General features: G+C 39.9%; 4 protein-coding genes across 10 annotated transcripts; 2 read left to right on the forward strand and 2 right to left on the reverse strand.

Moving 5' to 3' along the window:
* Positions 1 to 12: 12 nt before the first annotated feature.
* LOC149739400 (kinesin-like protein KIF28) lies at positions 13 to 10,734 on the reverse strand. 5 transcript variants are annotated; one of them, XM_089875790.1, is made up of 25 exons: positions 9,063 to 10,108; positions 8,492 to 8,560; positions 7,730 to 7,920; positions 7,413 to 7,545; positions 7,273 to 7,361; positions 7,014 to 7,128; positions 6,737 to 6,956; positions 6,423 to 6,624; positions 6,184 to 6,343; positions 6,005 to 6,096; positions 5,830 to 5,940; positions 5,629 to 5,768; positions 4,796 to 4,930; positions 4,550 to 4,713; positions 3,748 to 3,896; positions 3,272 to 3,409; positions 3,019 to 3,102; positions 2,745 to 2,948; positions 2,563 to 2,685; positions 2,377 to 2,439; positions 2,134 to 2,310; positions 1,066 to 1,143; positions 955 to 1,011; positions 872 to 902; positions 279 to 417 (listed from the first exon to the last, which is right to left on the reverse strand). In XM_089875790.1, exons 1-24 carry the CDS (start codon positions 9,232 to 9,234, stop codon positions 873 to 875), a joined length of 3,096 nt encoding a protein of 1,031 aa, XP_089731916.1. In that variant the 5' UTR covers positions 9,235 to 10,108; the 3' UTR covers positions 279 to 417; position 872. The 5 variants fall into 5 exon arrangements, with proteins under 5 accessions (XP_089731913.1, XP_089731915.1, XP_089731912.1 ...); XM_089875787.1 differs by lacking the exons at positions 872 to 902; positions 8,492 to 8,560; positions 9,063 to 10,108 and adding exons at positions 10,186 to 10,269; positions 10,433 to 10,734 and having other exon boundaries at positions 13 to 417; XM_089875789.1 differs by lacking the exon at positions 872 to 902 and having other exon boundaries at positions 13 to 318; positions 9,063 to 10,110.
* A 1,444-nt stretch (positions 10,735 to 12,178) lies between these two features.
* LOC149739401 (uncharacterized) lies at positions 12,179 to 14,245 on the reverse strand. Its single transcript, XM_089875808.1, has 2 exons — positions 13,960 to 14,245; positions 12,179 to 13,901 (listed from the first exon to the last, which is right to left on the reverse strand). Exon 2 carries the CDS (start codon positions 13,890 to 13,892, stop codon positions 12,342 to 12,344), a length of 1,551 nt encoding a protein of 516 aa, XP_089731934.1. The 5' UTR covers positions 13,893 to 13,901; positions 13,960 to 14,245; the 3' UTR covers positions 12,179 to 12,341.
* Positions 14,246 to 15,191: 946 nt separating this feature from the next.
* Positions 15,192 to 17,561, forward strand: LOC149739402 (B9 domain-containing protein 1-like). Of its 3 annotated transcripts, none has more exons than XM_089875837.1 (5): positions 15,192 to 15,352; positions 15,764 to 15,944; positions 16,241 to 16,400; positions 16,629 to 16,823; positions 17,352 to 17,561. In XM_089875837.1, exons 1-4 carry the CDS (start codon positions 15,281 to 15,283, stop codon positions 16,789 to 16,791), a joined length of 576 nt encoding a protein of 191 aa, XP_089731963.1. In that variant the 5' UTR covers positions 15,192 to 15,280; the 3' UTR covers positions 16,792 to 16,823; positions 17,352 to 17,561. The 3 variants fall into 3 exon arrangements, with proteins under 3 accessions (XP_089731963.1, XP_089731961.1, XP_089731962.1); XM_089875835.1 differs by having other exon boundaries at positions 16,629 to 16,753; XM_089875836.1 differs by having other exon boundaries at positions 16,629 to 16,728.
* A 21-nt stretch (positions 17,562 to 17,582) lies between these two features.
* On the forward strand, positions 17,583 to 18,538 carry LOC149739403 (hypoxanthine-guanine phosphoribosyltransferase-like). Its single transcript, XM_089875833.1, has one exon. The coding sequence runs from the start codon at positions 17,583 to 17,585 to the stop codon at positions 18,357 to 18,359; it is 777 nt and encodes a 258-aa protein (XP_089731959.1). The 3' UTR covers positions 18,360 to 18,538.
* Positions 18,539 to 18,543: the final 5 nt, after the last annotated feature.

The following is an 18,543-nucleotide window of genomic DNA, read 5'->3' on the forward strand; positions in this document are numbered from 1 at the left end:
AACAAAATAACATTTACTTTGGAAGAATTTTATTTGTAAAATTTAATTTTCCAAAAAAAACAAACAAATACTTGCTACACAATGATAAGGCATTGTTACATAATAATGGAGGGATCAAATAAAGGTCATGTACAAACTAATACTTAACTTTATTGTTGTTGCATAAAATGTTAATTAAACAAAACTTATCAATTGTTAAAATAAAATGAACTTAAAATAAAAGATTTCATTTAAAACAAAATTTAACATAAAAAACAAACAAAATCTCTACAACAAAACACAAACGCCCGACTTTGGTTTTCCCTCGTGTTTATCATCCTGCAAAATTTCTTTTGTTTCAAACCTTTTTTTTATTTCTTTCAGTTTTTTTGTTGAAAGATTTTCGCCAAACTTTAAAATATGATCAACTTGATCAACCTGGAGGATATTTTACAATTAATATATACAAGCACACACCCCTATAAACCCCCACACCCCCATAAACCCCCCACACCCCCTATAAACCCCCACACCCCCTATAAACCCCCCACACCCCCATAAACCCCCCATACCCCTATAAACCCCCCACACCCCCATAAACCCCCCACACCCCCTATAAACCCCCCACATCCCCATAAATCCCCCACACCCACATAAACCCCCCACACCTCCATAAACCTCCCACACCTTCATAAACCCCCCACACCTTCATAAACCCCCCACACCCCCATGAACCCCCCACACCCCCATAAACCCCCCACACCCCCATAAACCCCCACACCTCCATAAACCCCCCACACCCCTATAAACCCCCCACACCCCCATAAACCCCCACACCCCAATAAACCCCCCACACCTTCATAAACCCCCCACACCCCATGTTTATCCTCACCTTAACATAAACACTTGTCTAACTTTCTCGTCTGTAAATATACTCAATCATTACCAGCTATAAAGATAACATAACATGATTACCAATATTGTTCGCTCCCCTTTTTTCTTCGTTTCTTGAACGAGTTTTTCAATTAATTCCTAAAATAATTAAAGTTATTGTTACGTTTATGACCTCATAACGATCATTGTTACCAATTTAGATTTCAATTCTTTCATCTTTTGTTCTTTCGCGACGATCGATTGTTTCAATTCCTCGTTTTCCTTGTTGAGCTTTGAACACAAGGTTGATTTAACTTCATTCATTATAACACGGGTGTTTTGTTCCATACACCTCGTACCTGCTTACAAGTTACCACGTATGTAACTTATTTATCTTCGCATGGCGGGGCAACGACAGTCATTATAGCACGGGTGTTCTGTTTCATACACCTCGTGCTCGCTTACAAGTTACCACGTATGTAACTTATTTATCCTCGCATGGCGGGGTAAAGACAGTCGTTATATCACGGGTGTTCCATACACCTCGTGTCCGCTTACAAGTTACCACGTATGTAACTTTTTTATCCTCGCATGGCGGGGCAACGACATTCATTATAACACGGGGGTTCTGTTTCATACACCTCGTGCCCGCTTATGAGTAACTGTGTATGTAACTTATTTATCCTCGCATGGCGGGCAACGACAGTCATTATAACACGGGGGTTCTGTTTCATACACCTCGTACCTGCTTATAAGTTACCATGTATGTAACTTGTTTATCCTTGCATGGCGGGGCAACGACAGTCATTATAACACGGGTGTTATGTTCCATACACCTCGTGCCCGTTTACGAGTTACCATGTATGTAACTTATTTATCCTCGCATGGCAGGGCAACGACAGTTGTTATAACATGGGTGTTCTGTTTCATACACCTCATGCCTGCTTACAAGTTACCATGTATGTAACTTGTTTATCCTTGCATGGCGGGGCAACGACAGTCATTATAACACGGGTGTTATGTTCCATACACCTCGTGCCCGTTTACGAGTTACCATGTATGTAACTTATTTATCCTCGCATGGCAGGGCAACGACAGTCATTATAACATGGGTGTTCTGTTTCATACACCTCGTGCCCGCTTACAAGTTACCTCGTATGTAACTTTGTGGGTGATTGTTTTTCTGTATGGCTGATAATTTGGGCAACCCATTAGTGCCCACTGGGTTGGAACAATTATCATTAAGCATCCATTACATCAGCAACGAACCCCCTCCCCCACCTGTCTATGAGCTTCCTGTGTTGCAGCTACAGTTGTATGCAGATGTCTCATCTCGGAATCCCTTCGTTTCAGTGAAGTTTGTTTGTTTGGTGGTTTGGGTGCGGGGTTATATTTCAAAACATTCTTCTCCATCGACAACAACTCCTTCGTTGATTTCCCCGACTTTGAATCTGGAACCTGTGGTCACATGACGCGGGGGGGTTATCTGATTGGTCGGTTATTGTTTCAAAATTAAACATTTACCTCAACTTTTTGTTTTCCCTTCAATTGAATGATGACGGGAGTGTTTTCAAACTCATCGAGCAACTAAACAGTTAACATATTTTAATAAACAAACACAGAATAATATTTTAATAAACAAACAAAGAATAAAGTTTTAAAAAACAAACAAAGAATAATATTATAATAAACAAACAAAGAATAATATACTTGTTTAGTGACAGGAAATGCCTTGAAAGTTTTTTCGAAGTTGAAATCTGAATTTATCGTTCCTTGTGTGATGTCACTATCGTTCCAGTCGTTGTCCAGGAGGAATTTATAACGGCACCATATCTGTGATGTCATAGATGGTGTGTGATGTCATAGTAGGTGTGTGATGTCATAATACTCACCGATTCATATTTTTCCGGTAAATCGAGAGCTTTCTTTATTTTTATTTTAAATTGTAGATTTTGCCCGACTAGTTCATCAGGGTCTTCGACGCACTCGTCCACTAGAGGGCAACCATCTTGTGAGCAAGGTTGAGCTTCAACGCTGAGAAGTCCGAGCTCGTTGCCGCGGTAACCACGGATCGCTACGTTGTCCTCCATGTCCATCTAGTGGTAGGGGTTAATATGACATCTATGTTCATTAATATGATATCTATGTTTATTAATATGATGTTACCAGAAACGCTAAACTTTGCAAATAAAGATAACTTGATCCTATTGTGACATCATCATTGCCTTCCTCTTGGAATGGATTCCCGTTCTGTAACGAAACATCGCGTATGTGTATGGGTGTAACTAGGGTTGTGAATTTTCCTATTTTTTCTTTAACCGTTCAGTGTTAACCGGTTAACCGATAAGTGTAATCCTAACAAAGTTAACCGTTAACTTTTCCACAGCCCTTAGGTGTAACGATTGTCAATATCCCTCACCTCACATCGCTCCCACCCATCATCCTCCTCAACAAACCTCTGATACATGTCCTGCATCTCATATTTACGATCAACAAAGTTGGGACGACTCCACATATACTCGTTGTCCGTTAATAAGTTCTTGGCTTTGATGCAAACCTGAGGGAGATTGGATTATTAAAATTAATTCAAATTAATTCAAAGTCGAATATAATTAAACTACTAAAGTACTTGTTCATACCTACCAGGAAATTGAATCATTGTTAACTAAAGTAGCCCCAATACACAGTACCCACCCAAAGTAGCCCCAATAAACAGTACCCACCCAAAGTAGCCCCAATACACAGCACCCACCCAAAGTAGCCCCAAAATCATCCTTAACTAAAGTAGCCCCAATACACAGTACCCACCCAAAATAGCCCCAATACACAGTACCCACCCAAAGTAGCCCCAATACACAGTACCCACCCAAAGTAGCCCCAATACACAGCACCCACCTCCGTTCTTCCATCTTTGAGCCCACGTACTTGCGGACTTATCAGAGCGATCTCGAACATCATCTTTTGATCGAGTTCCTCAGCCATCGCGTTCGCCTCGTTCACCATCGGCATTATTGACAATAAATCCTCCTGAAGCTGGATGTCGTCTAATAAAAATAATATAAAATCGGCAACAATCATCAAATCATTGTAAAAATGCGAATATCAAAAACCACGAAACCAGCGATGCGTTACATGACTATTGTGTTCGATTACAATGTCATCAAATTGGTTAACGAAGATATAAATTCACCCAACCCCACCCGAATATCTGCCCCACCCCAATATCGGCCCCACCCGAATATCAGCTCCACCCGAATATCAACCCCACCCGTATATCGGCCCCACCGGAATATCAGCCCCACCCCAATATCAACCCCACCCCAAATATCAACCCCACCCAAATATCAGCCCTACCCCAATATCAACCCCACCCAATATCAGCCCCACCCCAATATCAACCCCACCCCAAATATCAGCCCCACCCCAATATCAACCCCACCCCAAATATCAGCCCCACCTCAATATCGGCCTCACCCCAAATATCAGCCCCACCTCAATATCGGCCTCACCCGAATATCAGCCCCACCTCAATATCGGCCTCACCCCAAATATCAACCCCACCCTATATCGGCCCCACCCAAATATTAACCCCACCCCAATATCAGCCCCACCCAAATATCAACCCCACCCGAATATCAGCCCCACCCCAATATCAACCCCACCCAAATATCAGCCCCACCCCAATATAATAACCCACCTCGTGACTTCCCCACTTTATCCATATCGTAGCCAATATTCTTTGCTATTTCTTCTTGCGCTGAGTTAAACGAAACTTTTTTCATTTCTTTTCCTTCTTTTTCTTGTTTAGCTGCGTCTTGTGGGTGGTGGAAGACGTACAAATGATTGGACCCGAACATTACTCTGTAGGGGGGGGGGGCATTGGGGTAATAAATTTAAAAACAACAATATTTTTGCAGAAATGGTTTTGTCGCCTCACGAATACCTGTCGTTATGATGTAACACCGTCCTCTGTGACATCACTTTCCCGTTGATCAACAACTTGCTGGTGTCGTTGCTTGGTGAAATATGGATAGAACTATTGGAGTCGTTATCGATGGTGGCGTGTTGTTTCAATATACTGGGGGGTTGTGCGAATATTGTTTGTTACTTCTGATACGATAATTTTAAAAAGAAAGGAATTATCAGCAAAAAGGACAATCAAAACACGCTATGAATAAAAGCATGGCTGCCCCACCAACCTAACCCCAGCCACCTAACCCCAGCCACCTAACCCCACCAACCCCTAACCCCAGCCACCTAACCCCAGCCAACTAACCCCAGCCACCTAACCCCACCCACCTAACCCCACCAACCTAACCCCACCCACCTAACCCCACCAACCTAACCCACCAACCTAACCCCACCCACCTAACCCCACCCACCTAACCCCAGCCACCTAACCCCAGCCACCTAACCCCAGCCACCTAACCCCACCAACCCCTAACCCCAGCCACCTAACCCCAGCCACCTAACCCCACCAACCTAACCCCACCCACCTAACCCCACCAACCTAACCCCAGCCACCTAACCCCAGCCACCTAACCCCACCAACCTAACCCCACCCACCTAACCCCACCAACCTAACCCCACCAACCTAACCCCACCCACCTAACCCCACCCACCTAACCCCACCCACCTAACCCCAGCCACCTAACCCCAGCCACCTAACCCCAGCCACCTAACCCCAGCCACCTAACCCCAGCCACCTAACCCCAGCCACCTAACCCCAGCCACCTAACCCCACCCACCTAACCCCACCCACCTAACCCCACCCACCTAACACCCTTCAACACAATAGACGCAGGTTCAGCGTTGCCGATCGTTGACGAACCCGGCGGGGTAAGATGGACAATCATCCCTGTTAAAGTTGGATCCTCGTTCAAGTTCCAAAGATGGGGCGTCGTCTTACGGGCTTCCTGGGTAGTTAAGTGAAAACTAATGGTTTCTTTAATTACTTTTTAATAATTAAATATTGACCTGCTTTGACCTTTCCTCGCTCAACAATTGTTGGTTTTGCAAACTTTGTTCCTCAAGTCGTTGTTGCCATGACAATTTCATTTGCTCCATTTCCTCCTGGCTTCTTAGTAGCTATTATGACATCACAAGTATTATGAGATCACAAGTATTATGACATCATTATGACATCACGTACCTCCTCTTGTTGTAATCTTCGCATTTCTTCAACTTCTTCTGGGGAAACCCCCTGAATGATTACTTGGCCGCCATCTTGGTTTTTCAACAAATCTGCCGCAAACATCGAGTTAAACAACAGGTTAATCGCCAACAATCCCCATCCCAACCCACCCAATCAACCCACAACCCCAACCCAACCTTGCAGTCGCTTGATCTCTCCCTTCATCTCACGAATCAATTTATCCGTCGGACTTTCATTGACGACCGCCTTCGTTTTGATTGACTTTGCGCGGTCAGCGAACCGTAACGTGGATAACGTTTCCTCGTAGTTGATATCGGCCGGACTCAATGCAGCTATCTATGGAAAAGTTGGAGTAACTATATAAACCACTAATGCTATACACGTATATATATTATTTATATGTTCCCACACCCACCATTATAGTCTTGCTGTTTCCACCCAGAGCATTTTTCAACAACCTTGTTAATATCGAATCTCGGAACGGCACCGTTATGTTTTTTCCATCCTGTATATCAGCCAATGCTTTAATACAATTCCCAAGACACAGCAAACTTTTGTTGATCATCGAACCTTCTTTCAATCGCTCGCCCGTCGCTCCCGTGCTGTCCGCTCGCTCACTGGACACAGAAATATTATTAACAATATCAATCATACAATTTCTGCGATTCTCAGAGTTTTGTTCAACCAACCCTGGGGTAAATGTTAATATTATTACAGAACAACCCCCACCTTCCAGCCAGGTCGACCAAATTAATAATGGACGTTTTTGTCATACTCTTCCCGGCATCATTCATAGCTTTCTGTGCAAAGTTGATCGCAACAATTGTATGAGCTCGTGAACTTGTTGCGTTCATGTTCGTAGCAGCAAGAGTTCGATTCCGTGTTCCCTCAGCTATCCGCCCCTCGATGGCAGCATAGTCGCTAACGGGGGACACTTGAAGTTGCTCAACTATGATGTCATGAATAATATTACCGACCATGTTAGATACACGGCAACACCACTAACCATAAAATCCTTTCTGTGGGTGTTCTCTAACTTTAAGTCCACCTTTTTTAAACGAGGAAATGTTAAGAAGGTCCTTCACAGTCTCGTTGTATATCTCAAGCATTGAAACCGAAACCTGTGGATTGTTGACATCACAATGCAAGTTATGACATCACAATGCAAGTTATAACATCACAATACAAGTTATAACATCACAATGCAAGTTATGACATCACAATGCAAGTTATAACATCACAATGCAAGTTATGACATCACAAACCTGATACTCAGCTTCTTTCTCATCTTCATCCGTTTGTTTTCGTTCCGCGATTCCTTTAAAAAGTTCCTCGCAAGTAATTGGAATGATGCCTGCGAGTTACAATGTTTTCACAACTTTACCAAATATTTCAAAGGTTTTACCTTTATTGGAATCGAAGCCAACCATAGAATAAGACTTTCCCGAACCTGTTTGTCCGTACGCAAACAACGAACAATTGAAACCTTTCCATGCGTTCTCTAAAACTCCTCGTCCTAAATCATCAAATACTTTCGTCTGGAAACATAGATATCATATATTAACCATAGATATCGTATATTAACCATAGATATCGTATATTGAGCATGGATATCATATATTAACCATATATATCATATATTAACCATAGATATCATATATTGAGCATAGATATCATATATTAACCATAGATATTAAATATTTACTATAGATATCATATAACCTGGTCTGCATAACGTTGATCAGCAGGTTCAAGGTAACCATCGTCGCGCTCTCTGTAGCCATCATGTGACCAGTATGAGAAATCAAATGTAAACTTTTTGTCGGGGTATTTATCATCGGGGTCGGATATGATGGTGGTTCCCCCATTCATGTTTATTATAAGCCGAGAACTTCTTGATTTCTCTCGTTCATTGTAAGAATTGTTAAAGAATCAACACATTGTGAGGTATGTATACGGAAAGTAGGATATTTTAAATATTTACATTTTAAGTGTGGAAGAGATCTTGTGTAAAACTGAGCACACAGATTTTGTTGCTACCATTGGGTGTCCTATGTAGCCTTAGACGTTTAACAGCAAACCCTAATGATGTCTTAACGTAAACGAAACATTTTCTGTCATACTTATAAGCACCACCAACACATTTGTTGAAATAATACAAAGTTATATTTGTAGTAGGACCCAAATTAAAATTATATCTCCAGTAAATAAGCTACGAGTGGATAATGTTAAACACATATTTGAACATAGACACAATAAAAACTTCAATTCAAACAAAAGTTGCCAGGTCAATATTTGCTTAGTCATCGCTTAAATAAACTTCGCTGACTAACAAAAGAACCAGAAATAATTTAAGCGACAAAATATTTCAATAATAGTTTGAATAAATATAAAAGAAATTATAAATATATTAAATTAATACCAAACAATTTATATTTAATGGAGACAAACCCCTCAAAAGTCAAAACACAATAACAAAGGATATGAAAGGTCTCAATCTCACAGCAACTTTTAAATTATCCGACATTTTTTTCTTTCTGTTTGTTTGACTGACTGAAAATATTTCAATTTATTTTTAATCAAAGATTTCGTTTTAATTTTTTTCTTGTTTTAATGAATCTTTTTTTTAATCCGCTCAAGAAACGTCTCGCCACTTACATCTGTCAACGTTTATGACTTCATACAACGCGGTGTTCATTATTACCAATAATAACCCAATATTTACCTGTGTGACGTAATAAACACCTCGGTTTTAGAATTCCAAGCCGTGCGCTTTCATGTTCTGACAGTTGGTGAATTAAAAAAACTATTCTAAAATGTGTTTGTTTATTACGTCACAATGCTTTATAGAATGTTGTTTGTTACGTATCTCCCAAAACAATTACCCACGTGATTATTGTTGACAAACTGGAATGGTTGCCATGGTTACGTAACGGCTGAGCGATCGTCATAGACATCTTATATAGTATAATAATTATTAATTAATGAGAATATTTAAAAAAAAACAACTGCATTTGTTCAAGAATTTGATTATTATGACGTAACATAAGCTCACCTGGCGCACCAAACGCGTAATCGTAAACTCGCGGAAAAATTGGTCGTTTGTTCTTCATCAATGATGATGGACTTCGTATCCTTGTTACGTCACATGGAGCCAACAATTGACATGATGATGTCACAACCATGACATCGGTTATACTTCCGCTGACGTCATTTCCTTCTAACATTTTTAAAATCTTCCAATTTTTTGCAACGACCAAGATATTGTGATGCAACAGACAACTGTTACGTCACAGTGGTAGTTAACTTGGCATTGTGACGTAAACAAAGACACAGCGGGGAGGCAACGACGTCATGTGGTCACGTGGTGTATAGCTGACGCCATCTTGTGCTTCTCAAACGTCAGTATGATGTCATAGTTATGACATCATTTTTGTTATGACGTATCATAATTGATTCGTCATAATGATTGCCATTGATACAGCTTAACATTGGGAGTAATAATAGCAATCACCACGTCACATGCGCGTGTGTTACGTCATAACGAAATCGACAACAACGCTAAATATTTACAAGCCACGTGACCAAATGCAAACATAGATTTCTATAAATAAACCTCTACGTTGGTAATAATATAATGTTTCTATGGTAGTAGATCAAAGAATATTTGTTCATGGTTTTACAACCTTATGATATCAACCCCCCGTGTAGTTATATGGGGTTTTACGCTAAATATATTAACCGCATTTACCGCCATCAACCTATGCAACCCGTAGGTGGCGCCATCAATGCATTGATATATTATTTCTATTGTATATTGAGTTGCTGATAATTCCCCCTCTCTTCGTTGTTTTAATTAGTTTGACCTTAATATGACCTATTAATTATTTAAAGAACGTCGAAACGGCAAACACGTTAAATAATAGGTTTTACGACGTCATAATAAGGATTGATTTATGAACCTATTGACAAACAATGCCCATTGTCCAGAACAAACAATTTATGGAGGAAACCGCGGGAAAAATATTTGAACAAAGATTTTATCATAAACGTAACAATCGTAAGGAATTCAATAATAATGACGGTTTGTGACGTCATGAGCCATTGTAACAAAAGTGAATCTCAAATATATACATTTTATAGATTTTAGTTATAATATAATAAACAAACAAAGGATATAAATGGTCGCACCCTCACAGCAACTTTGACGCGATCCTCACTTTTCATATTTTTTGTTTTTTTCTTTAAAATCAACCCGTTGCCTACAAATAAATATAAAGTTTGTTTCGGATTGTACCAAGCATTGTTACGTCATTATTCTAGATTTTGCTTCAGAATAGTTTTCAAAAAGCGCCAAATATTAAAAACAAACAATTACATCTAAAATCGCGCTACCATGACGTCACAAAGCCCTAATTTTCTCACCGTAGATTCCTTTGTTTCTTTCATCGCGTCCGCGTCCAACCAACAATGGTTCACGTTCGATGTCGCTGAGCACCCTCGTCATATTCGTGTGTGACGTCACAACGGGGTTACAAATTCTTTGTTACGTCTCAAAACTTTAGTTTGTTCTGTCACAATCGTTGTTTATTTTGTAACAATAGTAACATACCTTAACATTATTACGTCACTACGAAGCATAGAAATTCCAATATTCCCGAATTCTAGATTCGACACATCTTCGCGTTGCGGTCGCTACTTACGATATGAAGCTATTGTTCGTAAACAATCATGTTTGTGACGTAAGAATATTACCTTGTTCTCACAATTATTGATGCAGAAACTCAAAGGAACCAGCACAATGTCGCATGAGCAAGTGTGAATATGAAACCTGTTTAAAATGTCCGGCGCCGTGGTATAGTGGTTAGCGCGCCTGCTTGTAACTCAGAGGTAATGGGTTCAAGGCTCGATGCTGCTACCATTGTGGGCGTATGTGTCCTTGGGCAAGACACTTAACGGCAATTGCTCCAACCCAGTGGTTACTAATGGGTTGTCTAAATTATCAGAAATACATAAAAATGAGAAAAAATCCAAAAAAAATAATTAGCCACAAAGTAACATACATGGTAACTCGTAAGCTGGCACGAGGTGTTAAACCCGTGTGATAACGACTGTCGTTTTCCGGCCACGCGAGGATAAAGTAAGTTACATTCATTCATTCATTCATTCATTCATTCAAAATTATGTCATCGACAGTAAATAAACCCGCGAGAGATTTAGGTTAAAATTAAATCGCGCGACACCAAGCGGAACTACTACTTTATTATAACAAACAGAAGGTGGCGACAAAGGTCAATACTTCATAAACACACGAAATATAAAAATAAATAAGGGAATTAATGCGTCTTGTGGGTTATAACGGAAATCATGGGCAGCATACAATCCAGAACAATGTTGTTCGTTAGTATTGTGACGTCATACAGGATAAAACAGGGGCTTCCCCTATGTTCAAAACATCCATTGACCTCGCCTTCCAATGCCACGGAAGTTACGAGAATCAACCATTGTTCATTAACGTTGGCTTCGCGACGTTCGATAAACTCAGGTTTGTTACGTCATAGTAGATGATGCGTGAAGCGAACTTTGGTCTTCATTGTTTAAAAACAAAGTTCAATTGTTCATAATTCGGCTAATATGACATCACAAAGCATATTTACTGTTAGGAAGTGGGTCGCGATCATCGATTCACCGCTGAGGCCACTTTTATAACATTTGTGTTTACCATAGTAAACCCTGTAATCGTAGTTATGTGGCGCCGTGGTTGAAAGGACTTACTGATGATTCAATGTCATTAGGGCGCGTGGCCTTGGACGCCTAACGACAATTGCTCCAACCCGGTGGTCACGAATGGGTTGTCTAAATTGTCACCCATGCATAAAAACAACCACCCACAAAATAACATACGTGGAAATAACATACGCGAGAACACCCGTGTTATAACTAGTCATTGCCCCGCCATGCGAGGATAAATTAGTTACATACGTGGTAACTCGTAAGCTGGCACGAGGTGTATGAAACAGAACTTCTGTGTTATAACGACTGTCATTGCCCTGTGAGTCATTGTAACACGAAAGTTGTTACGTAACAATCGGAAACTTTGGACTGTGACCGCATGACTCGATGCGAAGGTAGGTGTGTCGTCATAATCGTTGTTTGTTGTGTTACTATAGGTCACAGCTTAAAGAATTTATTTTCACAAAGTTCACCAGGTTCATCGAAATAGAGAAATAACACTGTTAAGGTACGTATGTATGCACCAATTATATTATGACGTAATTATTGCACAGTATTCTGACGTCACATAAAATTAAACAAATTAAATTATTACGTCATATTAAACTAGTTGCAGAATGTTTTTGTCTTCCTGGGGAATTCCCCCACTGAAACTTCGACACCATAACGGGGCTAACCACGTGGTATAATATGGGTAACCTCGATCCCATAGAGCCTTGGTAAGCAATTGTACAGTTATATTCATATTTTGTGTAAGATGGGTGAGGTCTTGTGCCGCATCACTTCCCATGTTCCGTATCTTGCCCACAAGTTTGCTACCTCTGCATCTGAAGTAACTTTGTAATTTGTCAACCAACATACGTAAGTGATCACCAAGCCATGTGATGTCATCAGGGAATGACGCAGTATGACGTAATAAAAATGTCGCAATTGAATACGTTCGATCCAATGGCACGCGGACGATTAAAGATTTTTTACAATTCCCGATGAAATGTGAAAGAGGGATTTTCCATGGGGTGGCCGAGGATTGGAAAGCGGTTTCTAAAGCTGCGAGAACGGGTGGGGGGAGTTGAAAGTTAAGTTGTAATGTTGGCGATTTGTCGGGAGGGTAAACATGGACCACTGTGAATACACTGGGGGAAGGAAGGGGCTTTATTACGTCATAATCGTTACAATTCTCGTCAAAACATTCTTCGATGTCATAATCGGATAGTGATGACGTATAGCTGACGTCACTGCCCTCTACGTCATCGTCGCTGATCCTTTGAGCTGTAAGTGACAGCCTTCGCGTTAAGTTACGACGGCCCTTGACGTTTGATAGCTGGGATGAAAACGAAAGATTTTTCTTGATCGGGAGGTTTGTTTCGAGTAAACCATGGTCGCGGAGGTATTGAGCAGCTTCGCGGAAACCTTGGGAGCAAAAGTCCTTTAATACATCCGGTTTGGGTGGAAAGAACATGTTGGTACATCTGTACATGTTAGACGCCGTCATTTGTATACTGGTATTAACGAAACTAAGATCGATCAATGAATGGGACCCGTCGTTCATGGGACAAATATCGCTACAACCTGACCATGGCGAGACGGTGATGGTGTTATTATCAGCGGGTAGGTTGTTTGATAGCCCGCCATCCACGTAATGTACGCCCCTATATGTAGGGGGAATGAGTCCGGAATACAAGGGGACGAAGCAACTGCATAATAAGACTTGAATTAATTCCTCACGGTTTGCGTATTCGCTCACAATCACGTTCTTGCCGTCACGCAACCTGGTAAGTGAAATAAACAATCGACCAGTTGCTCTCACATGCGCGTCGATGGGCAAGCCTAACCTAAAGTCGCGCAACAAAGTTTCATTAAGCCGAAACCCCGGGCTTAGCGGTCCAAACGTTCTTGACCTTGCATCCACAACAATTTTGATTGTTCGCTCACAAACTTCCCCGAAACATACGTCACTCAGCAACATAGCACCGATGATAGAACCAGCTGAACATCCGTATATTTTGTTGAAGCTTGACACCAGATCAGGCGCATAAGTTTTGAAACAGCTTGCCACCCCTATATGGTAAACTCCTAAGAACCCACAGCCCGAGAAAGATATGCTTGTAGGTTTTCCACCAACGTGGATGGTGCTTGATGATAACTTAGACATCTTAATATCCTGTGAACATAAAAATAAACTTTTATACAAGTTTTCGTTTTTATCTCGCACCTTTTACCCGTAGCCTGTTTTAACGATTGTCGTTTTGCTGCGAATTCTCTTCGATTTCCGCGATCTTATAAGTACAGGTTAATATTTGTGACTTTCAATACGAAGATAAACAAGTTTGTTTCTTATATCCAAACATACGCTGCTGGTATAAAACAATATTCTAAACAAACGCGTCTGTTTCTACTTCCTGTCTGTTATTAACATAAACAATATCCACTATGACGACATAAAGAGATAATCTACTGTAGAACATACGCGCTCTATTATGACGACACAACACGTAAATGACATCCGCGCGATGCCTTCGTTCTATTGGCCGAGGGTTTGAGGCGTCTGTGGTTTATCAGTGGGCGTGTGGTGTGTGTGTGTGTGTGCGTGCACCTTGCTCACACGCGTGTAGAGCGACCATGAAGGTTACTTGGTTAAACCACGTTTCATGTTTGCTGTCTTTTAAAACATGTTTGTCGTGAAACGTTCATGTTTTGCCATTGTCATTTTAATCATATCCATATACATCGCAAGTGTGTGTTTGCCTACGTCCTGTAGTAACCCTTCTATAGATGAATCGAACCACCGAGGTTACTATAGGTCACTCACATGATTGCCTCAGTTCACGTGACCTCATTCTTGAACGCCAGACATTCCTGTCCTTTGTTACGAGTTGTGACGTAACAAAACTCCTTTAACGTCACAAACAAAAATGATCATCTCGAATTTAATTTATTATTACGTCACAATATATATGACAAATGGTATAAACCAAAATACATGGGGAGTGCCAAAGTGGGTTTGGCGTATGCAACGTTGAAATAGACATATGTCTTCGCAGCCTTGGTAGCATTAATAACATTAACCCTAACCATTTGTTATATTACACAACTTTTTTATACATGGCTTAATTCCCATGAAACGAAAGCACTTCACATATTTTAACAATGGCTGGATATCATGCAACTTGTGTTACGTAACAGCGGTTTAGTGACGTCACATGAGTTTAACTCGCGATGTATCGGTTCAATCGGGTTTGTCACGTGGTACAAAGCTTCAAAACAACCCCCCTATTGGTTTGTTTTAAAGTTTCAAGTCTTTTATAAATAACCCTATATAACCAGGGTATAATTATGAAAAAAAAATGTTTGCTTGTGTACCAAAGTTTCCGTATTGTTTAATCCTACATAGCCAGTTATTATTATTTTTTTGATATTATTATCACACTCGGATACAAACTATTAACTTATTGGTTACTCCCCTTTTACTGTTTAAGGCGACACCTAACGGTTGTTAATTATCGCAGTTAAAAATATTTGAAATATTTCTTGAAACTCAAAATGTCATCAGGAATAAACCCAAACCCCTCGGTGTTTTTGTTGATGTTGAATGGCCAGGTTGAATCAGGAGAGGTAAGGAACTGGCTGACGTTTTTCATTACTAACTTGTATATCTTCACCAAACAAGTAGTTATAAAAGCCCTTTTACTCAAGTAGTTTTTACGTATGCATTTTTTTTGCTAATTTCTTTTCCTTTCTTGTTTTGATTAATTTGAGCTATATTATTCAAATATAAATTATTGTATTTTAATCTTGCCGCTAAGAGGTTAGTGATAGCTTTCACCCCAAAATAATTAATAGGTTTCTCTGGTCCCCAGGCGGGGTAATCCTTTAGCTGGTGGCCACCTGAAATTTTGTTTTCAAAATGTTCCTTATGTCTCACTGATACCCACTGTATACTTTTTTTTGAAAAAACTCGGCTGTTCGTGTCGAAAAATAACTTTGAAAGTGCGCGAAATCGTGCTGCTCCTACCCCCTTTTTAGTTTCCAGATTTTGATGAACTCTACTGCAAGTTCTCGTTCCATCACGGGCAGGACTGGGTTGTCACAAGTGGGTTAGAGGAGGGGATTTCCCAGATCACCCGTCGAAGCCGCGATGATCGGGAGTTGTTCGTTTGGAATTTCCCCCTGGATGTTACGTATAAAAGCACCAACCCGCATGGATGTAAAGATGTTTATAATATCTCTATGATTTGTTTTTATATTATCTCTATGATTTGTGTTTATATTATCTTTATGATTTGTGTTTATATTATCTCTATGATTTGTGTTTATATTATCTCTATGATTTGTGTTTATATTATCTCTATGATTTGTGTTTATATTATCTCTATGATTTGTGTTTATATTATCTCTATGATTTGTGTTTATATTATCTCTATGATTTGTGTTTATATTATCTCTATGGTTTGTGTTTATATTATCTTTATGATTTGTGTTTATATTATCTCCATGTTTTAGGGCCCCAACTAGTGGTAAGTTGTTACGGCCCTGATTCATTCGGGCGTGACGTCGTCCATGGTTACGGTTCAATGCACATCCCGATGGTCCCTGGAAAACATCGAGTGAAAGTCGCCATGTTTGTTCCCGTGTCAACTTCCAAGTTGCAACAAATAACAAGGTTGGATATTTTGTTGCAACTGTTGGTCACATGTAGTTTTGATCTTTTAAATAAATATTTGGAAAATATTTGCCTTATATATATTGGTATACTAAAATCAAACATATCGTAAGTTACAATTCTATTCAATCAAACAATTGCTTGTGGTTTTCATTTACCTTCAGTTTTATTTTTCCTGAACATCTCAAATCTTAAATAAACTGAATAATTAAGATACTTTACCCACAGTTGGCTTCTTGGGCGTCGGCCGGAGTTCGTTGACCCCAAGGTTGTTGCGCAAGGTGAAGGTCGAGAGGTCACGAGAGTTCGTTCACAAGGTCATGTCACGGTGGGTTGCGCGAGCGTTAATGGGGGTAACTTGGGACTGCTGCCTTTCTCTTCGTTTCTTTAATTAATATGATCTTCGCTATCGTATTTGAAGAGGTCAATAGACTTTAAATTATGTTGTCACTCGATAACCGACATGCTATAGTACAATGTATATAAGTGCAAAGTAGGAACATCCAATGTATATAAGTGCAAAGTAGGAACATCCAATGTATACAAGTGCAAAGTAGGAACATCCAATGTATATAAGTGCAAAGTAGGAACATCCAATGTATATAAGTGCAAAGTAGGAACATCCAAAGTATATAAGTGCAAAGTAGGAACATCCAATGTATATAAGTGCAAAGTAGGAACATCCAATGTATATAAGTGCAAAGTAGGAACATCCAAAGTATATAAGTGCAAAGTAGGAACATCCAAACTATATAAGTGCAAAGTAGGAACATCCAATGTATATAAGTGCAAAGTAGGAACATCCAAAGTATATAAATATAGGAACGGCCGAACAATAAATACAAAATTGCAGTTGTTACTTTATATTTGCGTTATTTGGTGTAAACATTATTCAGATAATATTTTTGCTGCGTCATGCTCAACATTCACGAGTCATGTTTATCCACCCAGGTGACTTGCAACATTGTGACTCGGGATTTAAAGAAACTTGGTTACGATTTACAACCTTCGGATGTCACCAGCATACCAGTTGCTACTATGACGTAATCAACACTATATTACGTCATAATGTTCTTTATAAGATGGTTATTGTTACGTCACAATGTACATAATTGTAAATTTTTATTTTTATTATGAAATAAAATATCGTGGATCCCGTGATTTTTTCACTATGACGTATAAATGATCGTCGCCCAAGTGTTACGTGACGTCATAATCGGTCACGCGTTGACCACGTGGTACAAATCTGTTGAGTCATTGTGTTCGAGTAGGTTCGACAAAAGGTCAGGTTTCAGCATGGATGAGTGCATTAAAATCCCCGACGATTTTAAAGGTTACCCGATATCACAATTCTGCATCCCAAAGCATTATGAGGACGATTTAGAATGTGTCATAATTCCTAAAGGTTTCGTCTTGGATAGAACCGAAAGACTAGCAAGAGATATTTTCCAGAATATTGACTTGACTAAACCAACAGCAGCATTGTGTGTTTTGAAGGGGGGTTACCAATTCTTTAACGATCTAATTCATTTCTTAAAACAACTAAATGCAAACACTAACCGCTCGTGTCAACTTTCAATCGATTTCATTCGTTTGAAAAGTTATTCAGATGACCAATCGACTGGGACGGTTCGTGTGATCGGTGGCGACGATTTGTCGAATCTCCGGGGTAAAAACGTTCTTATAGTTGAAGACATGATTGACACCGGACGAACTATGACGAAGTTGTTGAGTGTGTTGGAGCAATACAAACCACACACCGTTAACGTTGCAAGCTTGTTGGTGAAACGAACATCGAGAAGCGTGGGCTACAGACCAGATTATATCGGTTTTGAGGTCCCCGACCATTTTCTGATCGGGTACGCTTTGGATTACAACGAGTATTTTCGTGATTTGAACCATATTGCAATCCTCAGCAGCAAAGCCAAGGAAAAATATTCGTCAGCAAATATTTCATAGACATCATAAACTTTGTAAACAAAAGTTCCGTGCGTGCGTGCTAGCTGCCATTTTAAAACATTTCATAAATTTGTTTGTTGTAAATTTTTTCATGCTGGTGATTTTTACCATCGTCATTTTGTGTTGTGATGTCATAATCATTTGTTCAGGATTACCTAAATTAGTAAACTTTGTTCAGATTTGT

This window comes from Ciona robusta, chromosome 3 (assembly GCF_009617815.1).
Source record: "Ciona robusta chromosome 3, ASM961781v2".
NCBI lineage: Eukaryota > Metazoa > Chordata > Ascidiacea > Phlebobranchia > Cionidae > Ciona > Ciona robusta.

Excerpts from the sequence above, each read along its gene's own strand:
- LOC149739400 (XM_089875786.1), bottom strand. The coding sequence starts at position 9,234 with ATGTTAGAAGGAAATGACGTCAGCGGAAGTATAACCGATGTCATGGTT. Across the intron at positions 5,941-6,004 it reads GAAGATTACAACAAGAGGAG|CTACTAAGAAGCCAGGAGGA; the intron begins GTACGTGATGTC and ends ATGTCATAATAG. Across the intron at positions 2,949-3,018 it reads TGCAAAGTTTAGCGTTTCTG|ATGGACATGGAGGACAACGT; the intron begins GTAACATCATAT and ends CCCTACCACTAG.
- LOC149739401 (XM_089875808.1), bottom strand. The coding sequence starts at position 13,892 with ATGTCTAAGTTATCATCAAGCACCATCCACGTTGGTGGAAAACCTACA.
- LOC149739402 (XM_089875835.1), top strand. The coding sequence starts at position 15,281 with ATGTCATCAGGAATAAACCCAAACCCCTCGGTGTTTTTGTTGATGTTG. Across the intron at positions 15,945-16,240 it reads AAGCACCAACCCGCATGGAT|GGCCCCAACTAGTGGTAAGT; the intron begins GTAAAGATGTTT and ends TCCATGTTTTAG. Across the intron at positions 16,401-16,628 it reads AAGTTGCAACAAATAACAAG|TTGGCTTCTTGGGCGTCGGC; the intron begins GTTGGATATTTT and ends CTTTACCCACAG.
- LOC149739403 (XM_089875833.1), top strand. The coding sequence starts at position 17,583 with ATGATCGTCGCCCAAGTGTTACGTGACGTCATAATCGGTCACGCGTTG.